The sequence below is a fragment of the Podarcis vaucheri genome (assembly GCF_965113315.1).
Source record: "Podarcis vaucheri genome assembly, chromosome: 11".
Taxonomy (NCBI): domain Eukaryota; kingdom Metazoa; phylum Chordata; class Lepidosauria; order Squamata; family Lacertidae; genus Podarcis; species Podarcis vaucheri.
Window position 1 is genome coordinate 65622563 of NC_138749.1, and position 27594 is coordinate 65650156.

At 43.2% G+C, this 27594-nt stretch overlaps 1 protein-coding gene across 5 annotated transcripts in view; it reads right to left on the minus strand.

Moving 5' to 3' along the window:
• Window positions 1-1238: 1238 nt before the first annotated feature.
• Window positions 1239-27594, minus strand: part of TJP2 (tight junction protein 2) — a 110607-nt gene continuing 84251 nt past the window's right edge. For 4 of the 5 annotated variants that reach the window (XM_082241517.1, XM_082241516.1, XM_082241514.1 and 1 more), the window contains 21 exons: window positions 27058-27182; window positions 25559-25661; window positions 24505-25081; window positions 23664-23767; window positions 23340-23493; window positions 22483-22594; window positions 22265-22398; window positions 20882-20948; window positions 18931-19081; window positions 16512-16620; window positions 15913-16123; window positions 15191-15378; window positions 13793-13888; window positions 13613-13692; window positions 13248-13458; window positions 11645-11745; window positions 10858-11076; window positions 10369-10479; window positions 9715-10050; window positions 8983-9062; window positions 1239-2077 (listed from right to left, as the gene is read on the minus strand). In XM_082241517.1, coding sequence (XP_082097643.1) covers window positions 1912-2077; window positions 8983-9062; window positions 9715-10050; window positions 10369-10479; window positions 10858-11076; window positions 11645-11745; window positions 13248-13458; window positions 13613-13692; window positions 13793-13888; window positions 15191-15378; window positions 15913-16123; window positions 16512-16620; window positions 18931-19081; window positions 20882-20948; window positions 22265-22398; window positions 22483-22594; window positions 23340-23493; window positions 23664-23767; window positions 24505-25081; window positions 25559-25661; window positions 27058-27182 — 3435 coding nt within the window. In that variant the 3' untranslated portion in view covers window positions 1239-1911. The remainder of the gene's footprint in view (window positions 2078-8982; window positions 9063-9714; window positions 10051-10368; window positions 10480-10857; window positions 11077-11644; window positions 11746-13247; window positions 13459-13612; window positions 13693-13792; window positions 13889-15190; window positions 15379-15912; window positions 16124-16511; window positions 16621-18930; window positions 19082-20881; window positions 20949-22264; window positions 22399-22482; window positions 22595-23339; window positions 23494-23663; window positions 23768-24504; window positions 25082-25558; window positions 25662-27057; window positions 27183-27594) is intronic. The other variant, XM_082241513.1, reaches the window with a different exon arrangement.

Sequence of the window (27594 nt, forward strand, 5' to 3'; positions counted from 1 at the left end):
AATTGTTTCGGGTCGAATTTGGGTTTTATGTATAATACCACCCCTCTTATTTGTTTTATCTAAATTTACAAAGTCAATCCAATTCTTTTATCAAGACTCCTGTAAGCAAGACTTATTGTAAGCAAATTAATATCTAAATTGTTTCTGTAACACGTTCTATCTTGTTTCTTTTTACTTTGTTGTTCAGCCCATTTACATTCCATGTTAATATTTTTAAGCTCACCATTCTAATTTATTCATTTTTTATTATATCTAATTATGAGTCTTGTTCCTTTTCTTCCTCATTTTCCCTCTTTATCCTCAGATATTTCTCCTCCCTCTCCTGCTGGCAAAGGCTTCGCACCTCCTGTTTTTTATATTTTCTCCAAAATTTCTCCTCTGCTGTGTCTCTGCAGCCAACCCAAATTTCACCAAGGAGTCATCTACCTATGACAATGGGGGACAGTCACCTCCCCTCCCCCAGCTAGTCTGATCAGCCTGCACTGGCTGCCCAGGAGTCCTATGTCTCAGCCAGATGCCCCCCCCAGCAGTCTGGGGGGGGAGGCTTTTTGTCATCCCTTTCCCACCTCACCAGAAGCCTGAACTCTTTTGCCAGTTTTTCAGTTATGAACAAAAGCACTTCCCTTAGGGAGTAGATATAGTGCAACGTTTTCTTGCAGATCTCACTTGCATCCTTTAAAAAACAAGATGGCTGACAGGCCAGATCCATGGCTTTCCCTTACAGAGCCCCGCAGAGTAGCACAGATTGCCTGCACTAAAGAGGGCTGAAGATTCCCCAACTCCTGCCTGCCTCCTCACAGCATCCTAGCTGCAACAGTTCTTCAAAAGGCACAGATACTCCCCCCAAAACACACTCTTGACCAGGTGCAGAGTTGACTCTCTGTCTGAAAAGCATTTCCGAACTGTGGAGGATGCACACAGGTTCAAGAGGAAATACACTGTCCATAATAGCATGGATGGGATTGGCACAAAAATGGGTATTACACCACCACTGTGATCTCTTCATATTTCCCTTGCTTGTGGACTGCACCACTTGAAGAGGCCAAATTTTAATTTCCTAACATTCTTCTGCAAGACCTCCAAATAATGAAAAAGTAAGCTTTGTAGACCAAAACAAAATAAGGAATATCTTCAATAATGACTTCATTCCATTCAAACATCTGATATTAATCAACAACTCAATATTCAAGGCATTATTAAAATATTTAATTTTAAATTTGAAAGGAAAAAGGCAACTGTTTGTAGAATATATCCCTTTATTTTATGACTCACAAAATGGTTTAAGACACAGATCATCTGATTTATTTTCTACGTAATTTTCTCAGTTTTGAGGCATCCTTGCCTTGTGGCAGGCAGCTAACAAAGTTACCTTTCGTATGTACAGCAATTGCTTATGAAAATTTTTATGCTGATCTATTTAAAGTAGAAAAATAACATCCAAAGGGAAAATGTTAGCCATGAAACGTACAAAAGTTAGGCAACAGAAACATGATGGCTTTGCAGAAGCATCAGATGTCAGAGATCAGCTCAGGACAGTTTTTGTTAGAAAGGCACTTTTTTGTTTTTCTTGCATTAAAACTGTTTTTCATCATGCTTCCATCATGTCACAATAATTAAAACAATAGTTAAAAAGGCAATGTAAATAAAGAAGAGAGTGAGTTAAAAAGACATAAATGCCAGGAATTAATGCAAATATTAAAAATAAATTTTTGGTCCTTTTATAAAATAGGCCACAGCGTTCAGGCAACAGTGATTCACTCCCTCCAATACTTATATTGGCAATTCCAGTGTGCAGCTACATCTTGAGTTCATCAGTAGCTCCAAATATACATATACTTTTTGAAAGTTACCAGGGCTTCAGTTTGGCCATGCAGGTGTGTCCCAATACAATGGTTCTGGTAGCCAAGAAATCTATAATTCCGTATCCCTGTATCGAGCTGCTTGTCCATAGTATCCACGTTTAGAATTGTCTGCTAGCTGTCGTCGATAGTCCTCCTCTTCTGCATCGCTGCCGTAACTTCCTTGCTTATCTAGGTAAGGCCTACCTGCTGCTTTCTGCGGCTCTGGAGGTCTGGAACTAACATCAAAGCACATTGTGTGAATTTAGATACAGCTGGTGCTCAGAAAGAGAGTGTTTCAAGCAGCTCTATAACCAGTTTAAAAGCAGTCTTATGACTACTTCCAAGGCTGTTTCAAGCTTTATCCCCACCATATAAAATGCTGGCATGGTGCCCACATGGTTGTGCTTTGCACAAATAACAGTTCTGTTTAAAAGTTCCCTACTGCAAAAATTGGAACTTGACCAGCAGGTGCCTGCCAGGGCCCCATTTACCTTTTGGCACATGAGGAGGAAAATTAAGAGTCAATCCAACATCCCATTGTGACAAAAAAAGGCCAACTGTTTACATTATTTGTTTTGTATCAGCAGTCCATTTGCTCGTAAATGGTTGACCATTCACTGCCATTTCACAGGACTCCTAAATCTACTCCTTGAGCTGAGCTGCTCCGTCCTGCCTAATGGAGCAGGCAGCCTTGCCCAGGACTGCTGCCACGGGGCAACCGTGAATCCAGGCAGTTGCCCTGGACAACAGCTTGAAGCCATTACTACTTGCACAGGGAATAGCTTTCGGGTTGCAAACATTAAATCAGTGTTAACTAAGAAACAATTCTTCAGCATTTTATACACTCCCACTCCTTTAGGTCTCTGCAAATATACAGCCCAATCCTATGGATGCCTACGCAGAAATAATGACCCACTGTGTTGAACAAAGCTTCCAGAGCAGTGTGCAAAGGACTGCCGTTGTGCATATGTCAACTTGTACATTTCGGTTACTGTGAACAACAGTCAGTCCAGCCGTCCTCTTCTTTCTCTGTCATACTATCAGAATCTTTTCCTCTAGAGTTATCAGTAGTAAAATTAGTTAAGTTAACATACTGTTGTGTTGTGTTACTTATTTATTTAGTCCTTCCGTGTGCATGACATTTTACAGTGTTACACAGTTGTGGTAGAGCTGATAAGCCACCCTCTTTATTCCAGCTTTGCTGCGGCTTCCCTACGTGGGACTGGGACTGGGTTAAGACCACACAACTGAATGAGTAGAAGCCTCACCACTGCATGGTTCCCGTCAGTGCATCTGTGTGAAATGGCCTCCACCTTCCACCACCACCACTGTTCAGGTGAGCAGCAGTGACCCCCGTCTTGAGAGGGAGGCTCTGTGGCTCTGCTCTACCTTAAGCTCTGCTACTGGCCAAAGTCAACATTAATCAAAAGAGTTTTGATCTTCCGGTTGGTCGCCCGGTAATGACAGTCAGGAGTTCTTTCAGCTAAAAGAGCCCCAGCGCTTTGAAGTAGGGGGAAGAGGGGGGGAAAAGATTTTAAAGCCTACAATCCCTGCAAGACTGTGTTAAACAACAATTGGGCTCCTTCATTTTGCAGCAGACCTTCCGGGAGGAAACATTTAATCTCAATGGAAGAGGAAACATTTAATCTCCATTCCTACTGTCTTTGTTACTTTGTATCCTGTAGCTGCCCTGAAATATTCTAAACTGGGGAAAAAGTGTCTTCTTTCTTCAGAACTGATTTTAAATGTCAAAAAACATTTAAGAATTTTCTCAGCCTGTTTTTAATTATGGCTTTGAGAATCTATTATTGGAACATCAATGGTTTAAATTCACTTCAGAAAAGGAGACAGGTTTTTCATGTATTGGAAAAACAGAATTTGGATGCAATTTGTTTATAGGAAACCCATATCATGAGATTACATAGAAAAATTTTAATAAATAAAAGACTTGGACAAGAATTCATTTCCTTGGACAAAGTGAAAAAAAAGAGGAGTGGTTTTTTATATAAAGGAAAAATGGAATCCAAAATTGATTTTTAAAGATGAGGAGGGAAGATACATAGCAGTGGAAATTATAGCACAAGGTGAAAAAAATTTGTTACTAGGAATCTACGCACCTAATGATGACAAAGCAGAATTCTTTAAGAACTTGGAAACAAGTCTTTTGGAACACTTGGATTATAAATTAATTTTAATGGGAGACTTGAATGGAGTTGCATCTACTTTGATGGACAGGACTCAGAGACAAAAGAATTTGAATACTGGCAGATTACCTAAGACTTTTTTATATATATATAACTGACAAGTTTGATTTGTCAGACATATGGAGAGTTAGAAATCCAACTGAAAAAGACTTCACTTTTTTCTCAGATGCAAACCAATCATTTTTGAGAATCGACTACCTATCCAGAGACTTGGTTTCTAAAGTATTAAAAATGGAAATTTGCCCTAAAACTTGCTCCGATCATAATGCAGTTTTTATGGACTTGAAAATGTTTGTAGAGGGTTCCTTCAGATGGAGAATGAATGATGATTTGTTGAGAAGTACTTCAATTGTGAATAAAGCCCAAAAAACCCTAAAAGATTATTTTGAACTTAATATGGATCTGGGAACGGAAATGGGTTATTTGGGATGCCAGCAAAGCAGTGATGAGAGGATTTCGGATACAGCAAAATTCCATCAGGAGAATGTCACAGAATGAGAGAAAAGATAAAATTATGGAGCAATTGAAAGATAAAGAGAAGATGCTTAGAGGAAACCCAAAGAATCTGCAGATACAAAAAGAAATTAAGGCTTTACAGATTCAATATTCACAGTTAGTAAATCAAGAAATAGAATGGAATATAAGCATGAGACAAAGAAATTTTGAATCTGCAAATAAATGTGGGAAATTATTAGCCTGGCAGTTAAACAAGAGACAAAAGCAAAGTACTATCACAAACATAGTAACAGAAGGAAAATCTGTAGAGAATCCTGCAAGACATAAGAAAATGTTTTTACAAATACTACAAACAGCTGTATAAAAAACAAAGATTTGGCAAAAATTGAGCAATTTATCAAGCTTAATGGTTTGCAGCAGATTCCGGATGATAAAAAGATCCTACTAAAAGGTTTAATTACAAGACAGGAAGTTGAACAGGCAATAAATTCAATGCAACTTGGCAAGACACCGGGACCTGATGGTCTATCAGCGAAATACTATAAGACATTGAAAGATTGGCTTATTCAACCACTGGTAGAAGTAACCAATTTAATTCTGCGAGGGGGCAAAGCACCTGAAACCTGGAAGGAAGCGTATATTACTCAGATTCCTAAACAGGGTCAAGATAGATCAAATGTTAAAAACCAATCTCCTTACTCAATGTGGATTATAAAATTTTTGCAAATATATTGGCTAACAGGCTAAATAAGGTTTTATTGAAATATCTCCACAAGAACCAGGCAGGATTTCTGCCTGGAAGACATATGAAAGAGAATATTAGGAATGCTGCGGATATTTTGGAAAAATTAGAAGCAAAACAGAGTTGTAAAGCAATGTTAATGTTTATTGACGCAAAGAAGGCCTTTGACAATGTATCTTGCAGATTTATGCTATATAATTTTGAGAGTATGGGGGTTGGTCAAGATTTTTTAAATGGTATTAAAGTGATCTATCAAGAACAAAAAGCTAAAATTATTGTAAATAATGTGGTCTCGGAGGAAATTAGAATTGAGAAATGAACCAGGCAAGGGTGCCCACTTTCCCCTCTGCTGTTTATTTCAGTCCTGCTAAGTATGATTAGAAAAGATGAACAAATCAAAGGTATTACAGTAGGATCCAAACAATATAAATTAAAAGCCTTTGCTGACGATCTAGTACTGACATTACAAGATCCAGACTCCAGTGCAGTAAAAGCACTGGAGTTGATACAATAATATGGGCAGGTAGCAGGATTCAAGTTAAATAAGAGCAAAACCAAAGTGTTAGAGAAAAATCTGGACAATGAGGAAAGAAAACTACTACAAGAAAAGACGGGCCTAGATTTTGTGAAAAAAGTTAAGTATCTGGGTGTGAATCTGTCTGGGAAAAATCTGAATTTATATAAAGATAACTATGAGAAACTATGGAATGAAGTTAATCGAGATTTAGAGATATGGTCAAATTTAAAATTGTCATTAATGGGCCGGATTTCAGTGGTTAAGATGAATGTACTGCCAAAGATGCTTTTTCTGTTTCAAGCCCTCCCAATTATTGACAATGTGAAATGTTTTAAAGAATGGCAGAAAGCTTTATCTAGATTTATCAGGCGGGGGGGGGGGGGACCCAGAATTAAATACAAACTACTTACAGACTCTAAGGAAAGAGGGGGATTCTCCCTGCCAGATCTAAAAATTTACTTTGAAGCAGCAGCTCTCTGCTGGATTAAAGAATGGATACAATTGGAAGATACTGATGTTTTAGACTTAGAGGGATTTGACAATGTATTTGGATGGCATGCATATTTATGGTATGATAAAGTAAGGGCCCATAATGCATTTAAAAATCATGTAATTAGGAAATCTCTATATAATGTATGGATAAAATATAAAGATCTTAGAAAGGAAGACACCCAGATGGCTTTCACCAATGGAGGCGAAGGCCCAGAAAAAGTTAAATATGGACATCAAGTGGTTGAGATACTCAGATTTGTTATTGGATGATAAAGAAGGTTATTGTCAGGGCTGCCTCAGGTCTCAGCTCACAAAAGACCAACGCCAAGTTCTTCTTATATACAAGGATGTTTATTGCAGTTCATTATTGGTTCCACAATCGAGGCGTGCAGCCCCACGTCTCTTAGCCTTAGACCGTTGAAGTCCCCTCTGAATCAGTCCCTCCCCTGCACCAGTTTAAGAGGCTTACGCTGCTCCACCTCTTTCTCTCTTTCCTTTTCCGCAGGGTCTTTCTGCCCGCCGGGGTTCCGCCCCTCCTGGATTCCCCTGACGCGGAATCCCCAGACTGCTCTTCCCCCCTCCTGCGGGCTTTGGGACCTGGCTCCTCCTCCGGGCTCCCTGTTCTTCCGCGCGCCTCCACATTTGAACTTGGCGCGCGCGCCCAACCTCTAACCTTCCTTTTGACAGTTATACTGCTTCCTCCACTACTCCCCTCCCCTTCCGGGAGAGTGGCTTGCTCCGACCCCCCTTCCTTCTCTGCTGCCAGAGCTGCTTCCTCTGATACACTGGAACCTCCACCCCCTTCGCTGCGTGCTGGCGGGGAGGCTGGTCCTGACGCCCAGCTGCCACTTTGGGATCCCCTGCTGGCCCCCCGCTCCTGACACTTTCCCCCTGGGGCTCCCCTTGCCTTGACCACCGGCGCCCCCTTCTGGGAATCCTCTGATTCACTGGAGAGACTCATAGAATCCCTTGCGTCATTGTGATCCTCTTCCTCGCTGTCCTGGGATTCATCTCCATCGCTCTCCATTTCCTGCCTCCCCTGTGCCTCTCTCCCTGAACCCCTGACAGTTATAAACTAAAACCATTTGATCAAGTAAAAGTTAAGATAAAGTGGTTACATTACCACCAGATTAATGAATTGTACAAAGTAGACAAGAAAAATGGTTTTGCTTTGGAAAAATGGAGTTGGAAATGGAGTTGTTGGATTCTAAAGTTAAAAATTTGTCTAAAATATATAATTTTTTGTTGGAGTGGCATACAAAGGATGAACAAGTCAAATCAGTGATGATAGATTGGGCAAGAGATGTGGGACATAATCTAATGTTTGAGGACTGGGGGAAATTGTGGCAGAAAGGGATCAGGTTCACTGCATGTTAAAGGAAAATACAATGAAAATGATGTACAGATGGTATTTGACTCCGGTAAAACTAGCGAAGATTTACCATAACAGTGATAATTTTTGTTGGAAATGTAAAGAAAAAGAGGGTACGTTTTATCATATGTGGTGGACCTGCCCCAAGGTGAAAGACTTCTGGGAAAAGATTTATAATGAATTGAAAAAAATGTTGAAATATACATTTACTAAGAAACCAGAGGCCTTTCTTCTTGGAATAACAAGTTTGGACTTGCCCAAGAAAGATGTTAAATTATTTTTGTATGCCACAACTGCTGCTCAAATTTTATTAGCTAAGAACTGGAAAGCACAAGAAGTACCAACAGTGGAAGATTGGCAGATGAAGATGATGGATGGACTTTTCGGAGCTGGCTGACCTGACTGGAAGAGTTCGCAATCAGAAAGAGGAGGAGTATCAGGAAGAATGGTTGAAGTTTAAAGACTATTTAGTTAAATATGTTAAGTTAACTTAATTGGAAATGCTTGCAAATACCAGATAGGCTTAGGAGTGAAATATGTAATGCGATGAAATAATTTGTTTAATGCTAAATTGGAAAGAAAGAAAGAAAGAAAGAAAGAAAGAAAGAAAGAAAGAAAGAAAGAAAGATGTTAAGTGATTAACTTAATTTTATAAGAATATTGGTTTTGGAAAACCGTTAAAATGATATACACTGAAATTCAACCAAGGGGATACGTGGAAATTGCTTAACAATGTTAATAAGATTAATTTTAATAAGGTTGGGATTTATGTTTGTTTATTTGTGTGTTTATAAATTTTATGGAAAATCAATAAAAAAATTGAAGGGAAAAAAAGAGTTTTGAGGAAGGGTGGAGAGAAAGGGGTGGCGGCGACACCATGAACATGGAGGGAGTACTTCCATGTCTAGGGACCAGCAAAGGGGAATGGTGGAGCCAGTTAAGGAAGCAGAAAATCTTTGGTTGACTAAGGGCAGGAGGTCACAGCCAAGAATATAAGAAGAAACAAGTTAAGATGGAGGAAGGGCTGTGGGCAAGTGGCTGGTGATGGATGCAGACAGGATTCCATTCAGAACCACAATGAGCAATAGGAAAGAGGAGCAATTCTGGCATTGAGCAGTCTGAAAAGGAGGTAATAAACTTAGTTACTTGTAGATGTATATCAGTTATTATTTTTGGCAGCAAGTAAATTTTGCCAGCTTGTAGACCTCTATCATAACTGAATCCCTAACCCAAAGACACAAAACCAGTAACATTCACAAATAATTCCATTATTTTATTGTAATCCACTTTGGGATTAGTAATGATGAAGAACAGGCTTGAGATATATTGAACATATACCTGAACATGCAACATTTTACCTGGCAGCCTGGGTCCAGTCTGGTTTTTGTGTCTTGATTGGGACAGCATAAATGTCTGGGTGTCTCTGAGCTATTTCCACCTGTAAAAGGAGAGTGTATGATCAAAACATTTTGAAGTTTCCCTTAATAGGTGACTAAACCCAGTGTAACTGTGACATGATAACAAGTTTCATTTCCTCAATTTACAGATTGTCACAGTATTCAAAAAGCATACAAAGCAGCAGAGAATAAAGCTATTAGTACACTGCTACTAGTACCTAAAAACCTACTTGTTATTGGGAAAGATTAAAATATTTCTCTCTTTACCAACAAATCAGCCTAGCCTTCCCACAAGTGGCTGTGCCTCTAGAGTTTGCCGCTGACAGAAGGAGAGGCCGTTTGCTCCAGTTCATCCTTCTCAGCAATCTCCAGCTCCACACTCTTCTGGAGAGTCCTTCAACCCCATAGCAGCTAGTCAAGGGGAATCAGCCAAAATCACCTCTATTACTCTTTCTGCAAATGGAACTGTGGCTTGTAGCCAACTAACTTCTTCTCAGAGTAAATGAATGAAGATAGCCATTTCTATTAATTTCAACAGGTCTACTCTGTGATGCACTAGCATTGGGTACAATCCTCTGCTCACAGGATCTCTAGATCTAATCCACTGTTTTTATGATGTTTCAATAGTTTGAGTGGCAATAATTTCTAAAACAGACACAAATGCAAAAAATTGGTTTGTGGTTCACTTCATACCCTGGCATTTTGTGCTTCTTGTAGTTCTTGCATTCGTTGAAGTCTTGCTTTGTGGTCCATTTTCTCAAATATTTTAACTTTCCCCAGCACAGATTTTGGTGTGTTCCCTGGTTCTTCTATCCCCTCCTCTGATTTCTCCTCCACCTCCGTTGATGGGACAGGTGGCTGAGATGATTTCAATATGGGGCGCCCAAAAGTAGGTTTGATGGCTATTGGGGGAGGGGCCACTTTCATTGGTACTCCGTAAGTTTCACTGCTAGAAGCATTAGGGCTGCCTGTTCTGGCTTCGTAATTCTTAGGGATATCATAGGGATCTTCTCTGTTTTGCAGTTTACCCTGAAAGCAGAAGGCAACAGCCAGTACAGCATTAGTATTTACATAGAAGTAGCAGTTTTGGTCTGGAAATGATCAGCCATGAGAAACTGGTTAATATAGTTTGTAAAGCCTAAACTGGTTACTGATATTTTGAGCTAAGGAAAAACAGGTAGTTGAGGCACCACACTGGGAAAAAGTTTAGCTAAGATGAAAATGTGGAGCTGTGAATCAAGCAGGGAATGTTGAGAGGCCTTCTGAGGAAAACACTCTTAATAAGTAACCCTTATTAGCAAATGCAACACTCGACCCCAGTTAGTTGTTCTCTTCCTCTCCAATTACCTTTGGGGGTTCAGGCTTGAATGCTGGAGGTGGGCTGGGATCTCTCAGAACTTCCCTGCTACCAGCTCTTCTCATTTGAGTTCTTGGTTCTGGGCTGGATTTCCTTAAACTCTATGGACAAGTAATAGTAGCTCGTTATGCATACAGTCACACAGTTCTTGACTTGTGGGAGGCATAGTTACAGTCTGCAACTGCTGGGGAAAGTGTTTTGTTTTCCGTTTTTTCTTCCTTTAAATATAATTCACCAGCAGCACTGCTCTTGTACAGTACAGCCATTTTACCACAAGGTAATTTGAAGCAGGGAACCCCCCCCCTTTGTTAGAGCAATAAAACCTCTTCCTTTCTACATAGGAGTGCACACAATAGACACCAACAACTCAAAATGCCACTCAATTTCCCACCCACATCACTTCAGTGAGCATGTGTTGTCAATGTTTTACCACCTAATGCTCTGAGAGAAAAACAGCAGTCTTCTTCTGGATCTCTCACCTCCTCCTGCTGCTGCTGCACGGGCTCGGAGGACCGACTAATGGAGGAAACTCTGGGCTCGTTGATTGGCTCATCAAGTTCGTTGTCTGTGTAAGCCCCGCCTTCTCCATCGGTGTCTTCCATGTCACTGACCAGTCGGCTGTCACAGCTCAGATAGTCAGCGCCCATCGCTGTTAAGTATGACATACGGTCTTCCAGGTCATCATCCATTCCTTCCAGCTGTAAAGGGATTTTGTGAAGAGGTTACACTCTCCTTGTCACATCAGGGCTCACCTTATGTAACACAGTAAGACACAGTATAAAGTAGCTTCAATAGCTGGGACTACCATGTACCATTAAACGCAATGATAGCACTCCATTTTCATTACTAATAGCAACATGAGATACTGGAAGTTTTCATTAGGTTGCAATTCTCACTGGCAAAGTTTTTTGCCATTTTCCCCCAGTTAATAATAATAACAATAACAACAACAATAATAATTTTATTATTTATACCCTGCCCATCTGGCGGGGTTTCCCCAGCCACTCTGGACGGCTCCCAACAGAATATCAAAAACACGATAAAACATTGTGCAGAAGAGTCAATCGTGAAGAAGTGGGGGGGGGGGGATGCCTGTGCTCTGCCTGCAATCTTGGTTGCAGTCTCCTTCTGAATTCCTGTTGCTGGGAGGCCTGCTCTTGTGCCCAGGTCCTGCTTATGAGCCTCCGATGGGCATCTGACTGGCCACTGTGAGAAGAAGATGCTGGCTTTACCCAAAAGGGCTGCCACATTCTTATGACCACCTACCTTTCCTTCGGAGACCCACACGGCTTCGCCTTGTTGTTGCTGAATAGTATCTTTTAGGCTGCCATACCAACCATCATTGGCTGAATTTAGATCAATAGTAGCTGCAGATATTTTTTTAAATAAAAAATGGTTATATTTTCAAAGCGTTAGTCTCATACATGACACTATATTACTTCAGTCATTTTCAAAACAATGGAAACACTCCATATAACACTCCATAGTGTTAATGTTCTCCACTGATTATATACCGTATTTTTTGCCCCATAAGACGCATCGGCCCATAAGACGCACCTAGTTTTTTGGGGGGGAAATAAAGGGGGGGAAAATTATTTCCCCCCCAGGTGCGCTGCGCTACACCAGCAGCTTGGGGCGTGCGGAGCTCAGCGCGCCCCAAGCTTCTGCGTGCCGGTAAGGTATCCGCTAGCGTGGGAGAGCCGGGCGCCTCTCCCAGGGCTAGCGGACCCCTGCGCTACACCAGAAGCTTGGGGCGTGCTGAGGTCAGCGCGCCCCAAGCTTCTGCGTGCGCGCAAGCAGTCCGCTGCCGCCCCAAGCCTCGCGCACCCGGTGGGACCTCCTGCCGGGTGCGCGAGGCTTGCAGACACTCGCCCGAAGCAGGGGGAGCCCTCCCGAGGTCTCCCCGTGCTTCAGGCGACAGGCTGCCGCCCCAAGCCTCGCGCACCCGGTGGGACCTCCTGCTGGGAGCGCGAGGCTTGCAGACACTCGCCCGAAGCAGGGGGAGCCCTCCCGAGGTCTCCCCGTGCTTCGGGCGACAGGCTGCCGCCCCAAGCCTCGCGCACCCGGTGGGACCTCCTGCCGGGAGCGCGAGGCTTGCTGACACTCGCCTGAAGCAGGGGAAGCCCTCCGGAGGGCTCCCCGTGCTTCGGGCGACAGGCTGCTGCCCCAAGCCTCGCGCACCCGGTGGGACCTCCTGCCGGGCGCGCGAGGCTTGCAGGCATTCTCCCCATAAGACGCACCCCGATTTCCCCTTCATTTTTGGAGGGGAAAAAGTGCGTCTTATGGGGTGAAAAATACGGTAGTTATTCCAGACTCCCGAAGAAATCATTAATAAGCTTTGCTGCTGTTGCTTTTAACTGATGAGAATGCCAAGACTATTTTTTATTTTCCTATCACTTCAAACCATTGCTTCTTATCCTGATTTCAGAAGGAACTGTTTTTTTATAGCATCTTTAAAATATTTTGGAAACATGATTGTATATTCTGCTATCTACTGGAAAGATGGAGCAACAGATTCTACCAGTTATGTATTTAATGTGGTGGGCAAGTTGAGAAGGTAAACTAAAAACCTTATTGTATGGATGCTTTAGCTGAGATCCTTGCATTGCAGGGGGTCCCTTCCATTATTCCGTGATGAAAGGAAGTACAGGAAAAAAGCAAGAAAGATATTTCATGCATGGGACTAAGTGACCAGCATATTTAAAAAGCATGGGTCACACACCATCCAATACATAATTCCTACTCAACCTCCACTGAAATAAGACTTGCTCCGTGCAGTGAGAAGGGCTGTCATGTTAAATTCACTCTGCACCTAGAGATGCTTTCAAAGAAAACCAAACAAAGAAGCAAGCAACCTATTTCCACCTACCTGTGAAAAGATAAGAGCAGGTCCTCTTCAGCTTATTTGCTTGGTCATACAACTTCCGTGCACTCTTGTTGGAGGTGGGAATTAGCCTGTGCCTCATGACTTTCACACCCTGCTTGCTATCTGGGTTGAAAAAAACTACAATTGGGAACCACTGGGTGTAGTTTAACAGATCCACGGCTTTTGGGGTCACATCCAATAGAGCATGTTTATCCTGTTAAAAGTGCAGCAATAGGAAGGTTACAGGTACAAAAAGGACAGCAAAATAACAGCATCCCCATCCCCAGTATCTGCTACTTGGCTTCCCAACGTGATAAAAAGCTAAGAGAAACGGCCCGGGGGTGGGTGGGTGGAGTGAATAGGTGTACCTGCTCAATGATTTGCCTCACAGTATTCAAACGCACAACGCCGGTGGACTTTTCTGAGCCTGCATCTTTAGGCTCGGTTTCTGCAAGAATAATACAGCTGTCGTCATGTCCTTAATAATGTTTCCGTGGATCACTAAATGCTGAAGGATTGTGTTAAGAGAGGAGCACTGAAAGACTTACTGGCAGCATGATACATCTCAGGCAAGTCATTGCAAAGTTTCTCCATTGCTACGTCTGCAATGGGACCAAAGATCACCACAGGGCGCCTAAAACCAGCTGAAAATAGAAAGCTGCATATGACTAGTTTCTATTTTATAATGACCAAAACAAAAAACTGTTCCCTCTAAAATACAGAAATGAATATCCCCAAAATCATCCAATCATCATAATCATCTGTAAAATACGTGAGGACATTTTGTCCTCACAAAGGGAAAAGTTCCTCACAATTCAGACATACTTTCACTGGAAATTGGCAGAGGCCAACAAACAGCAGCTGACACACTTAAGAGACAATTACTTGCAGATACCCTTCACACAATATGGCTCTGTGAAACATCTCTCACACGAGTCAGTACAGCAAATGTTCTGTTCTAACACAGTCCAAAATAATTATTAACTCTACATCTTAGCAGCTATTGCTTCAGTGTGTTTGCTTTTGTTGAAACAATCCCTACATGTCTTTTAAATGTTATTTTAAAATAACATGTCCCTTAACACTTTTGTGCAGTCACAGGTGTGTCATGCTGAGATGCTAACTCACATTTAACCAGAATAAAGTTGGCACACTCCTTGCTAAGCTTTCCACAAGAGATATTGAAAAGAGGTCTCTTGAAAAGTTATTCAGATTTGAAGGGCATCATCACTATTTTGTTCCAACAAAGAATATTCAAAGCCTGTTTTTTTAAAAAAATACCTATTTATTATCCTAACATATACAATAATCCACACTTATCTATGAAAATGGACTGTATTCTAGCCAATGTAATACTAGCATGACAGCAGATAAGCTACACTTAGAGAAAAAAATTAAGCATACATTTTCACAACACAGTTCAAGAAAAGGGTGTGCACAGCAGCACTGAAGGAGAGAGTGCCTTGCCCTGAGTATTTACTAAGTGTATCTCCAAATGAGCCAGCCTGACTTTGAAAACTGACTCACACATTACAGTTATAACAGCAGCACAACAGAAGCTCAATTGTAATGTCTGAAATGCTTACATGTCTTTTTTTAACTTCTCAAAACACTATGAACACACTGTGCGTTAGTATAGTTTGTGTTTCCATATTTTGTATTGTGGACTATTCCATTATTTGGCAGCCCGCAATATTCATAGGAGGGGCATGCAGAGGAACTGGTTACTGAAGGGGGGGGGACCCCTCATCTAAACAAATTTAATGTGATGTTTTGGACAGGCCACAACATGGTTGTGACCAGAGACAGACTTTACCACTTGCAGTTAGCCTAGAGATAAAAGCCAATTGGCTTGATTTGTTTAAGCTGCCAGAAAAAATCGCTGTAGCTGTCTTTTACAAATGAGGAAATGAGCTGTCAGTTTTTATATGCTGTCACTCACTCACCCTCCCGGAGCATGACTCGCTCATAGGCTGGAAATTTTGTGCTAACAGATGCAATTGCTGTCAAATCTTCACGGCTCTTCTTTAGATTCTTTTTCATTCCAGACCGTTGGCCACGCATCCGCCAGAAGTCTGCCCTGTCACTGGAGCCATCTCTCTGAGCATTTTGAACACTGGCCATCTGCTCAGCCCTGAAAAAGAAACAGCATTTAGTCCATTTGTAAAAGTCAGCAAGTCAACTTGTGTGCATTTCTGCAGGCAGAAAAGCATCATAGACACAACTGATGCTATAAAATAGTACAGGACGGCCCCCTTCACTATATTCCTATGTATGTACATGTATGTATAGGTAACATATCGAAGTCTTTGGCTGCTTCCCCTAATACCTCCTGACATCAGGAGCAGGGACAGCAGTGTGACGCAAAAGCCCCTTTACATGTTAGATGCATGAAGTACCGTAGGTCTTTGCCTCTAAATGTGTAGCTTTCCTCTTCTACAAAAGAGTAAAACACAACCATTTATTTATATGAGACCAAATAAAGGGGTGTAACCCAAGGACACCACTGGGGAAGAGGATCCCAAGTGACCCTTGTAAATAAGAATTGAGTTCTGCATGTACTTATTTACATGCTCCATCTGTTTTTGATAACACTAGACAGAGATGGAATAAACTACAAGAGAGAGTAACATCAATTAACATCATGATCTACAGGTTATTAAGATACCTGCTTTTGTTTGGAATCAGGCCCTTCTCCAACTCGCTCTCAATCCGCACAGCCAGCCAGTGACCCAGTTTTCCATCGTACAGTGTATCGACCACTCGGAAGACCTCCCCTCTGGTGAAGGCTAAGCTTTGTGGCATTTCCTTTTCACATTCAAAATGTGTCCTTATGAAGAAAGAATCTCCTCTGCCGCAGGCCATTATATCTCTGTAAACTAGTGAGAAAGACCACATCTAGTTCAATTATTTTTCGCAGTAGGTCTATAGCAGGGCTTTGGGGACTCTCTTAGAAGACTGCTGCAGTCAGCACAAAGAAACTACCAGACACTGTAGATTTGCAAATATTTTCCATAAGAATCTGCTGTGTGCAAATGACTGAAGAGCCATTAATACACGTCATTTTGACTTAAAATCTGCATGGAAATGAGAAGCTTTAATTATTTCTACTAACCCACTTTCTCCAATAAGATGCAGTAAAATCAGAGCAAAATGCCGCAGCTGACTACTGCTATATTTGCTGTTCACCTGCTACACTGAGACACAGCTTGAGCTATAGATAAAAGCAGGAAGTACATAAACAAAAATTACATGCCAGGTGCCTACCATCGTATTTGCTCTGGGCCAGAATTGTCACAATATCTCCTTTCGGAATTTCCAACAGGTACAGAACAGCATCCTCTCGAATAATACCTCTGAAATCTTGAGTGTTTACCTGATACAAAACCACCAAACAGATTTTAAGAGAAGATTCCTTTGATACAGACCACCAAAGAGGAAGAAGCTGGTTTTGCCTTTGTGCAAAATATTAATTTTAGCCAACCAACTTTACACATTTCTGGGTTATATTCACTGAGGGCAGGAACATGTCAATCTCCCTCTCTGAACTGACTCAGAACCAACCATTTTTCTACTAGCAAGTACAACCAACTTTTAACCACTATACTTCTCCTAAAAATAATGTTTTAGATGTGTAATTCGGGGTGATCAGACACCCTTATTTGTTTCAGAACAGTTTGCCTGTTACAAGAGCTAAGTGAATACTGCATTGGATGAGGCTAAAACCGTTGGATTGTATCCAGAGTGGACCCCATGAATCAATGGACATGGCTAACAGGTTCATTTATTGCAATGGGTCTTCTTTGAGAAGGATTTCATGGGATACTTAACCATGGTCAGCAGCTGCATGCTTTAGAACAGAGGTCGGCAACCTAAGGCCCGTGGGCTGGTTCCGGCCCAAATGGGTTCTGAATCCGGCCCACGGACGGTCCAGAAATCGCTGCATGGTTCTGATTCATATCGTTTGGGCTGCGCCATTTTTCTCTCTCTCTCCCTGATGGCGGCGCCTCCTCCCTCCCTCCTTCCTCCTGGCTTCTCCCCCGCCCTGCGGAAGGAGGGGGCTAGCCTTTGATTGGTGCCAGCAGCATTGTTTCCTTCTCATTGGTTGCAGCTTCCTTTCCTCCTCCCTCCCTCCCTCCCTCCCTCCCTCCCTCCCTCCCTCCCTCTAGAGCCGAGAGGAAGGGGCCTGGGCTTTGTTTGTGCCAGCGTGATTTAAGGCAGCCCCTCTCTGGCTCTCCCCTGGCTCGCTGCTCCTTCTGCCACCGCCGCGAGTAGTTCTGTTCTGAGACACCCTCCCAGGGTTCTGGGGTGTATGAAGCCTTGTTTCACCCGTTTTTAACTCCGCTACCGGATGCGTCTCCCCCTCCAAGACAGGAGAGAGGCGAACACGTGTCCTTCTGCAGAAGGAACTGCTCGCTGCAGGACACATGTTCTCCGCTTTCTCGTCTTGGAGGGGGAGACACGTTCGGTAGCAGAGTTAAAAATGGGGAAACAAAACTTCGCACACCCCAGAACCCTGGGAGGGTGTCTCAGAACGGAACAGATATGCTGTGGCATGGAACTGAGACCTTTGGAACTTTATTATTGTTTTTTGATGGAATCTTTGGATCCTGTAGTAACGAGAGAGTGTGCATGCGCATGCGCGCTCTGGCCTGCGGCAAGGTTTGAGGGACAGTGATCTGGCCCTCTACTTTAAAAGGTTGCTGACCCCTGTTTTAGAATGCCTGAAGAAGGCTTAAAGTTCTTTTAAAACAAGGGATGCCCAGGAGGCTGCTGGGAGGAACGTGAGCTCAGAAATCAATCAGTTCAGATCAGAAGGAATACAGTGGTACCTCGGGTTACAAACACTTCAGGTTACAGACGCTTCAGGTTACAGACTCTGCTAACCCAGAAATAGTACCTCGGGTTAAGAACTTTGCTTCAGGATGAGAACAGAAATCACACGGCAGCAGCAGCAGGAGGCCCCATTAGCTAAAGTGGTACTTCAGGCTAAGAACAGTTTTAGGTTAAGAATGGACCTCCGGAACAAATTAAGTTCTTAACCCAAGGTACCACTGTAGTACAGTGGTGCCCCGCAAGACGAATGCCTCGCAAGACGGAAAACCCGCTAAACGAAAGGGTTTTCTGTTTTTGAGCTGCTTCGCAAGACAATTTTCCCTATGGGCTTGCTTTGCAAGACGAAAACGTCTTGCGAGTGTTCTGATTTTCCCCCCGCTCCCCCCCCTTTTTCTAAGCCGCTAATAGCATTTTAGCCGCTAAGCCGCTACGACTTTAATAGCCACTAATCCGCTAAACCGCTAATAGCGCTAATCCACTAAGTGGGTTGCTTCGCAAGACGAAAAAACCGCTAGACGAAGAGACTTGCGGAATGGATTAATTTCGTCTTGCGAGGCACCACTGTACTATTCTGCACTGTAAGCCTTCACAAAGATTGGTGGAAAACACAACAGAATGATAACTAGGTAACAATTGCCTCAGCTGGGTTGTCAAGATGCTGCCAGAGGTTTTAACGTAACAAGTTGCTTCAGCAACTGTTTTTAAATTAGAAATCCCATCCAAGGTTTTGAAACAAACACATTTACTAAAATATTATTTTAAAAGAACTTTCATAGCTACTTATATTGAAATACAGCCGTTTCTCCACCGAACCGTGCAAGAAAAGAGCGCCCTGCAGAACCACGTGTACCTTCAGAATCTGGTCTCCCTCTTGTAGGCCTTCCTGCTCCGCAGAGGTGCCTCCTTGAATTCCAGCAACAAATATTCCCACGTCATTCCCACCTGCCAGCCTGATGCCCACGCTGTCACCTTTCTTGAACTTCACCATCTTTGTACCAGGACTTGAGAAAGAAAAGGAGTTTTAGAGATGATTTGAGTCGTGTAACAGCATTTCATGTGTAAGCACATGATAGCTGAGGCAACGTAGTCCCCATGTGAAGACATCAGCATCGCAAACTTACACATTTAAAGCAGCCATGGGATTACAAAAGTACAGGGATTTCCACCACACTTATTTCATGTGCTGTATACTGAAACATAGTGGTAGGGGGAAGGTTGACATAAAACAGTGCACACCATGAGCTGGTAGTCAACTCTGTGGTCACCAATGGAAAAAAGGCAGCCACAATAATGGGAACAACTCTGGCTCCCTGTGAACACAGTCCGTTGCATCCTAGCCTCGTTTTACACAATTGTGTATTCACAGGTGTGAGCACTTGGTGGGACTGGACATTGTGAGCAGACACATGAGATCCCAGGCTGCAGTGACCTGTATCTACAGATCTGATCAGAAGCAGATGCCAAGAACTGACCGTCTACTGCAGTGCCGCTGCTGCATTTCTTAACATGGTTAGGAGACTAGAAGTGCCTCAGAGCCTCCTTCCCAACTCAGGTGTGCAAATTCCGTTTTTATGTATCTCCCACTAAGAGATAATTATGAATTAATATTATAGCTACTCCTGCAATTTCAACTACCATAGGGCTGGTACCAAACCACAGTTTGCAACCCTCTTTGGAAGTTAATTTCACAAATTGTGGCTTTGGCTAAACTATGATTACACCTAATTTTGATGCATACATGTAACGATGTTGGGAAATCTTAGCAAGTTAAAACTTTGGCTCATGAAAAAGAAGAGCATTATGGGAGAGCCAAATGCTGTAGAATCCTGGGAAAGTGTATCTGGTTCTTTAATTGCCGAATTCTTGTCTTCAGAAGTGTAAATTGGGTGTCTCCTTCCTCTGTAGGAAAGGGAGTTTCTAGTTGATTTGTTGTTCTTGACACCTGGGTGTTATCTGGCTAATTTACAACTCAAAGAATCTGGTCTGTGTCTGGGAATGCTTTAATCTTCAAGGTCTTTTGATAAACAGGATTCAGCTGTCTCCTAACAAGCCTGAGCTATTGTTCCTCCATGTAACCATTGGCGAATTGCTAATTAATCTAAAGACCTGATTGGATTAAGTTTTGAATCCCCCTGGGTTCCAGAGGGATAAAACCTTAGGAAACTAGCTTGCAAAATGCAGACCTTTTCGCAGCCCATCTTGCCTGGCACACCTTGCCATGTGAGACCATCCTCATGCAAAGGGCCTGCCCTGATGCTGGAGGTGCAGAGCCAGCTGAGAACTTCTTTGAACTACTCTGTTCTGTAATTTCGTTCTCGTTGTATGTTCTGTAGTTAGTGATACTAAATAAAGTTTTTATTTTTTGTTTGGGATTTGTAAGAGATGTGCCAACTTTTATGTTCTGAATCATCTTTCTTTTTAATAAATTCTGGGGAAAGGGTTGCTTTTGTCTTTTGTCCCTTTCTGCCGGGGAAGCTGAACCAGCACCTGACCACGTAGCTGCCTCCCAGCGCCTGTTGGATTTCTGTCTGCCTCTGGTACACAGAGGGGGGCAGCCTGGTCAAGCTGAAGAGTAATCACCTTTCTTAGGTTACTTTTTGGGGGCTGTTCTGAGATAAGGAAGTGGTGGTAGCAAACTACTGTTCTGTTTTTTGTGTTCTGAAAAAGCTTTCGCGTGCCGGTCTCTCTTCCTGCCGGTCCTGCCGGATTTGGAGGACGGCTTGGAGAGGTGGAGAGGGCGCGTGAATGCTACAATATATATTTAAGGTATGAAAGTAATAGGTGAAATATAAAACACATACCCATATATTGCTAGGTCTTCAGGACTTGGCTGAAGGAACGTTCTTGGGGCTGGCTTGGGCTGAACAACTGTATGTATTAAAAAACAACATGATGCACACAGAATCACAGAACTAGCTTCCATTTTGTTTCTAAATAACACAAAAGACAGAAATGAGTAAAAAGAAGAACGATCAGGGTATCTAAATCTTTTTATTTAGAAATAACTTTCACTTTCTTCCTATTAGTCTGTTTAAGATTGTAATCTATAGGCAGTCAGACCAAAAGTATTCAATACCAAGAGACAGCTGAACTATAAATTCCAGGTAAAGGTAAAGGTAAAGGTACCCCTGCCCGAACGGGCCAGTCTTGACAGACTGTGGGGTTTGTGCGCCCATCTCACATTTATTGGCCGGGGGCCAGCGCTGTCCGGGGACACTTCCGGGTCACGTGGCCAGCGTGACATCGCTGCTCTGGCGAGCCAGAGCCGCACACGGAACGCCGTTTACCTTCCCGCTGGTAAGCGGTACCTATTTATCTACTTGCCCCCGGGGGTGCTTTCGAACTGCTAGGTGGGCAGGCGCTGGGACCAAACAGCGGGAGCGCACCCCGCCTTGGGGATTCGAACCGCCGACCTTTCGATCGGCAAGCCCTAGGCGTTGAGGCTTTAGCCCACAGCGCCACCCGCGTCCCACGCGCCACCCGCGTCCCACGCGCCACCCGAGTCCCACGCGCCACCCGCGTCCCACATAAATTCCAAGGTGATACTAAATATGGCTAAACAATTATTTTCCAACTATGTAATCCCCTCAACTAGGATTCTCTTTTAAGTTTGTTTACCTGAATATCACAAGTCAGATCTCAAAGGCCAACCAGTCTTTTCTGGTACAAGGCTTTAAATGTCTCTATGTTTAATACATTCTGCCAATATTAATTCTATTATAACAGAGGAAGGAAAATATTTTTTTTACATTTGCATTTATTTCACAAGCTCAGTTTGCTGTAGTGCCCCTCTTTTACGTTTACACGAAGTTTACCAGTAAAAAACAAAAAACGTGTGAAACGCATACAGTTTTATTGGGCTGCCTCGAATGTCTCAGCTTATTTTCTGTTTTAAAACAACAATTGCTAACAGACAAACTGAAAGATAATTTGGTATGCAGTTGGTGTGCTGAAAAAGACAAGCGGTCCTCTCTCCCGTCTATAAAAGTAGCTTAGGGGAAGGATTCTTAATGCACCAGAGTAGATTATTAGAAGGGAAAGCCTGGAGCAGCAGAAATGAAATGTACTTCCTAAAAATCATCTGCGTTAACAACTGATCAGGTTTTATATTTCTATGAATGAAACAAGGCTGCTCCTCCTATTGAAATTAAAGCATTTCAAAGTCGAGAGAGAGTGAAACTGACCTGGAGGATGATCTTGGTACTTGGGTTCACTATTTGTCTCTGGGATTAAAGCAGCAGTGAGATCACCGGTTGATCTAAAAGGCGTAGGCGTTGCTCCCATTTTGGATAGTCTGCTGGCTGGATCTTCTTTTGCACTTAAAACAAAATCCACAAAGTTAATAGAAAAGTTGAGGATCTAGTAACCGTAACAGATGTAAGTGACACCACGTCCTTCCTACCTCTGTTTTTCCTTTAGCTTTTCGTTGGAAGAATGAGAATCTAAATCTGAATGGTGCAGCCTCCTATCTTCCTGAGGGGAGCAAGACCTGTTGGACTCTATTTCAGAAATATCTGTTGAGAGAGGAGAGCATAAATTTAGCTGCACAATAAACATTTGAACATCCGTGTTGGTTTTATTGACATACTGGAGTGCTCCTCTCCCTTCACAAAGAAGAGCGAGCTTTGGCTTGGTTAAAGCAGGACCTGTGAACTTAAGGCAGCCCACAAGAGGTAGATGGGAGCATGAAAGGAACCTGCAGGACCAGCGCTCGTGCCCAGTTACATAAACCATCATTAGGAAGCTGGGAAAGTTACATGCAAAGTGGCCTTCTAGCCACCAGATCCATGACCTCATGATCACTTCATATCTGGCACTGAATACAGTTTTTCCTTCCCAGGAAAAATGCCATGTAAGAAGTGACCTTTAGTGGGCAGCCTGCACATGCTCAGAGGTAGTCTCCTTCCCAGCCAGCCTATGGATACAACAGAACAGTATGACCAATGAATGCAATGGAAGTGAAGAAACCTGGTAGGAAAAACACATTCTGTGGCATATTCTTCGCTCACATTGGCCTTGGCTTGGGGTACAGGAACTCGCCCACATGCTTTGCCTTGACTCAAGAAATTTGGTCACACTTCAGACCAGTTACTGGTACAGATTTCCAAGTCTCAAAATCTGTACTACAAAAAACACACAAGCTTTTACACTTAGCAACTTTTGTTGTGTGTCTAATTGAGTACATTTCTGTGAGGGTATATTTTTATTTATTGTCACATACTGCAAATAAATACTTAAATAGGAAAGTGACTTTCTCACCTTCTATTTCTGACTCGCTGTCATGCATGGAAGGGATGTTGATTAGGGTTTGTTTTCTGTCCCTCAGGACAACCAACTGGAGTTTTCCTCTTGATTTCTCAATCAATTTTCTGGCATCAAATAAAGACATATTCTCTGTCACTGTACCATTGATCTGGATGTGTGAGACAAACATATTTACTTACACTTTCAGCACAAACGGTTCTGATAGATCAGTTCAGAGCTGAATCTCCATTCACTAATTGCAAATGGACAGGAAAACTTGCAAAGTGTCCATCTCCCCAAAACCATAAGAAATTAAGGGCCCTTAATACAAAAACGTACTTTGAGAATGATGTCCCCTTCGTGCAAATTGCCATCCTTGGTTGCCAGCCCCGTGCTGGTCATTTCTTTGATGAAAATCTGGCTTCCAAGTCGAAGGCCATATTCTGCAAGTGGAACAGTAAGAGACAGTTTTGCAACTTGACACATGAAGCATGCTACATGCCACTGGATTCCAATATATGCATGTGGAGGGAGCCATCAATGGTACTTTGTCTTTCTCAGTGGCTTGGAGGACAAAGGGGGACCTGAGCAATGCAGCTGTGGCACATCAGGCCAAATAGACTCTACTGGTCAGGTAGGGAGGGTCACCAAGATTCTACATATAGCTACTAATCTGGCTGACTGCCTGGGATGCAAAAATAAGGAAGTATCAAGTGCCAGGGCAAGGTACCACACAGGGCTGGCAGGCAAGTTCAGCTTCATGGGTTCCTGGTCTGACCGAGTTCCATGCTAGCTTGTGGCCTCCTAACGTTGAGAAAAAGAAGTGGATCAAATTGCTTGCCCTATATTCTGTAAACCAAGGTATACATTTAAATTTAAGGCATCTTTGGGTCCTTCTCAGTAGTTTTGACACCGTGGAGTGTGTACCATACGTTCCTCTAGGACGTTTACATGGCACTTTGTCCACAATATATTTGTAAGGTATCCTAAAATTTTTGTCTCGTTTAATTCTTTGTGCTTGTGTAAATTTCAGAAAACAATAAGGAAAAAAATAAAAACTGTGAGGTGCCAAGCAAACAGAGGTTTGCAATCAATGGGTTAAACGGCCAAGGGGAGAGGAGGTAAAAGCAAGGAGGAGGCATTCCTTTCAACCTCCCACCCAAAGATGCTGGGCACTTGCCTTCATTTGATCTGCTTTTTGTGAGGAGAACATTAACTGGCCCACTGGGGTCCTGATGTGCTCCATAGTCATACTGAGGCTGCAATTCAGGGGAAGGGCTGCGGGAATTAAGCCGGTCTCTGCTCCCGCTCTTGGCTTCCCTCTCACGAGGGGCTTCAAGACGGATTCTCCAGTCGTAGTCTCGGGGCACACTCCGACCGCCACCATAGCGCCGGTCATATTCATCCTCTCTATCCACGCTCCTGCCTCTGCTTCGGGGTCTTTGGTATTCGTGGTCGAAGCTCCTCTCTCTGTCCATGCTCCGGCCGCGATTTTGATCGCGACTGTAGCTGCGCTCTCTGCTGTGCTGGCGCCCCCGGTCACGGCCAGTCCTGTAGCCCTGGTCCAGGTGGTCTCCCCAGCTCTGGCTCCGGCCCCCATTCCCACTATACCAGCTCCTTTCACTGTAGCCACTTCGAGTGCTTCTGCCATCAAACTCGGCACGACTATCCATAACTTCAAAGGCCCGGTAGTCATAGTCCAGAGAGGGGCTTCTTCTCACAGCTGGGAGCTGCACTTGGCGAGGTCTTTTAACTATCTGTTTGCAAAAATGAGAACAATTTTGTATTTCCTTGTAAAAGCCACAATCATTTTACATTCAGCTGCCAAAAATTTATCACTATGTTTATAAAACCCAACTTAGACGCAATGTAGCAGAGCACTTCAGCCAAGCTGGCATTCCATGCAGCTGCTCCACAGTTAAGATGCCAGCAGAATGCCCACCTAAACAGCAGGTCACTGGTGCAGAAAAAAGCCTGTGCACTCACTGAGCACCTTTAAACATGGAAATCAGCTTCGCAGGTAAATGCTTTTTACAAGACATCAGCATCTCTACAGCAGGCCTGAAAAATCTCCTCCTTTCCCTCCCTTTCCATTTAAAATATTACAGTTTTTGTCTACCAAAGATCAGGTCTTTATACTTGAGACGTATTAATACTTATTTTAAGTGCAGAGTGGCATTAACTTCTCCTTAATGATAGAATGCAAATATTTCTGCAAATACTTGTTAACTTACAATGGTAGCCACTTTCCCACTTTTCCTTAACTGCTGCACGGCAAAAGAATGGGCCACATTTTCCATGGGTGTATTATTAACCATAACCACTCTATCGTTCTCTCTGCAAAACAGAAGCATGTTGTCAATTAGAAAATACTAACATTGATAAAAAGGGTGGAGTTTGTTTATTTATTGCCTTCATATCCCTCCTTTTTCTCCATGGAACTCAAAGTGACTTACGTTATTCTCCCCCTCCTCATTTATTCCCCACAACCGCCCTGTGAGGGAGGTTAGGCTGAGCGTGAGCGACTGGCCCCAGGTCACCCAGGGAGCCTTCTGGTTGAGTGGGGACTGGGGTCAGTCCAGCCCTACTGCAGGGGCAGAGATCTCCACATGCTCCCCCACCTCAATCCATTATGGGGAACTGGTTGCCTGCGTTTGCCTCCTCTGCCCCCACCCAGCCCCCTCTACTTAGCTCAGTCGAGAAATGGGGACACGGAAGCCATGAACAGGCCCCCCAGGCCTTTTCCTATGCTGCCATTCTTAGTTCCTGAGCACATAAGGGGAGAAGACGGGGCTCTGCAATGCCCCATGGAGATCCCTTTGTGTTCAGGCACTGCAGCCAGAGTAGTACTGAACTGAGCTCGTTTATCTCTACAGTAACATTATGTTCCGTTAAATTCAGTATAAGACAAATGATATTTGCTTAATAACATAAGCAATGTCTCATTATAATTTTAGGTCAACATTGCTGGAAAGTTGAAGATTTCCTCCCTTTGTTGTTTTACATTTAATTGTCCTCACAACATATTCCCAGAGCCTAATCCCATAGACATCAATTTCCAATGACCAAAACACAAGCAAAGAAATGGAACACATGAGGCCTGTCAACATCCTCCCAGTCCTAATGCCCAGGCTCCTTGTTCAGTCTTCACCACTACGGGGCGGAGAATGACATTTTCATTAGCACACCCTAGGGAAGCAGCTGGGGCCACGGTCCAGCATGAACCAACATGCAGCTCCCGTACGGCATTCCCCTGCCCCCGAGATGCTCTTACCTGGACGCATCCCACAGCTGAGCAGGGATTTTGGTCAGGGTCTAGTGTGCTAGCCACTATCCAAGGCTGCCTAAAAGTAAAGCTATCTAGGCTGGATACAGCCTCATAGATAAAAATGGCAGGATCAAATAATTACACAAATTTTGTGAAATCTATGCCTTCCCAATTACCGTATTTTTTGCTCTATAGGACGCACTTTCCCCCTCCTAAAAAGTAAGGAGAAATGTGTGTGTGTCTTATGGAGCAAATACAGGCTGCGCGGCTAAGCCAGGAGCCAGAACAGCTAGAGGGAGCTCCCTTTAAATAATTTTTTTCCCTTGCATTCCCCCTCTAAAAACTACATGCGTCTTTTGGTCAGGTGCATCTTATGGAGTGAAAAATACGCTATATTTGTGTTTTGCAAACAAATTATCAGAGCAAAGAGAGACAGGCGCTACTGCTACAAGCATGTTAACTTACTGAAGTAATCCATCTGCTGGGCCACCTGCAAGGACATCTGACACAACTATGGATGTTTCGCCATTTTCAAAATGAGGGTTGTCTCTGCCACCAGAAACTGCAATCCCAAACCCTCGCTTTGAGTCCTAAAGGGAAAAGAGGGAGGAAAAACGCTCTTTTTAAAAAAACAAAACAAAAATTAGAGCCACAATAGAATTTGAAATTGTTAGAACACCAAAATAGAGGCATAGTTAGACCAGTGATTCCCAAACTCCCACCACCGCCGACTTGACCTCTTGAAAATTGCTCAGGGACCTCTGGGAGAGAGGAATGGTGATTGGGCTGTCTTTCTGTTAGTTGCCACTGACAGAAGATAATTATGTGGTGATTGATAATAGTCAGACAGATAGTCTGGCCATTAAATCACTCTGGAGATAAGGGTGACCTGGGAGTTAACCTCAAAATGCTTGGGTCCAAGCTGCTTTTCTGCTGCCTGAGCCTCGCACCTTGGATGGGAGTGAGAACAAACTGGCAAGCTGAGGAGTAATGCCATCATAC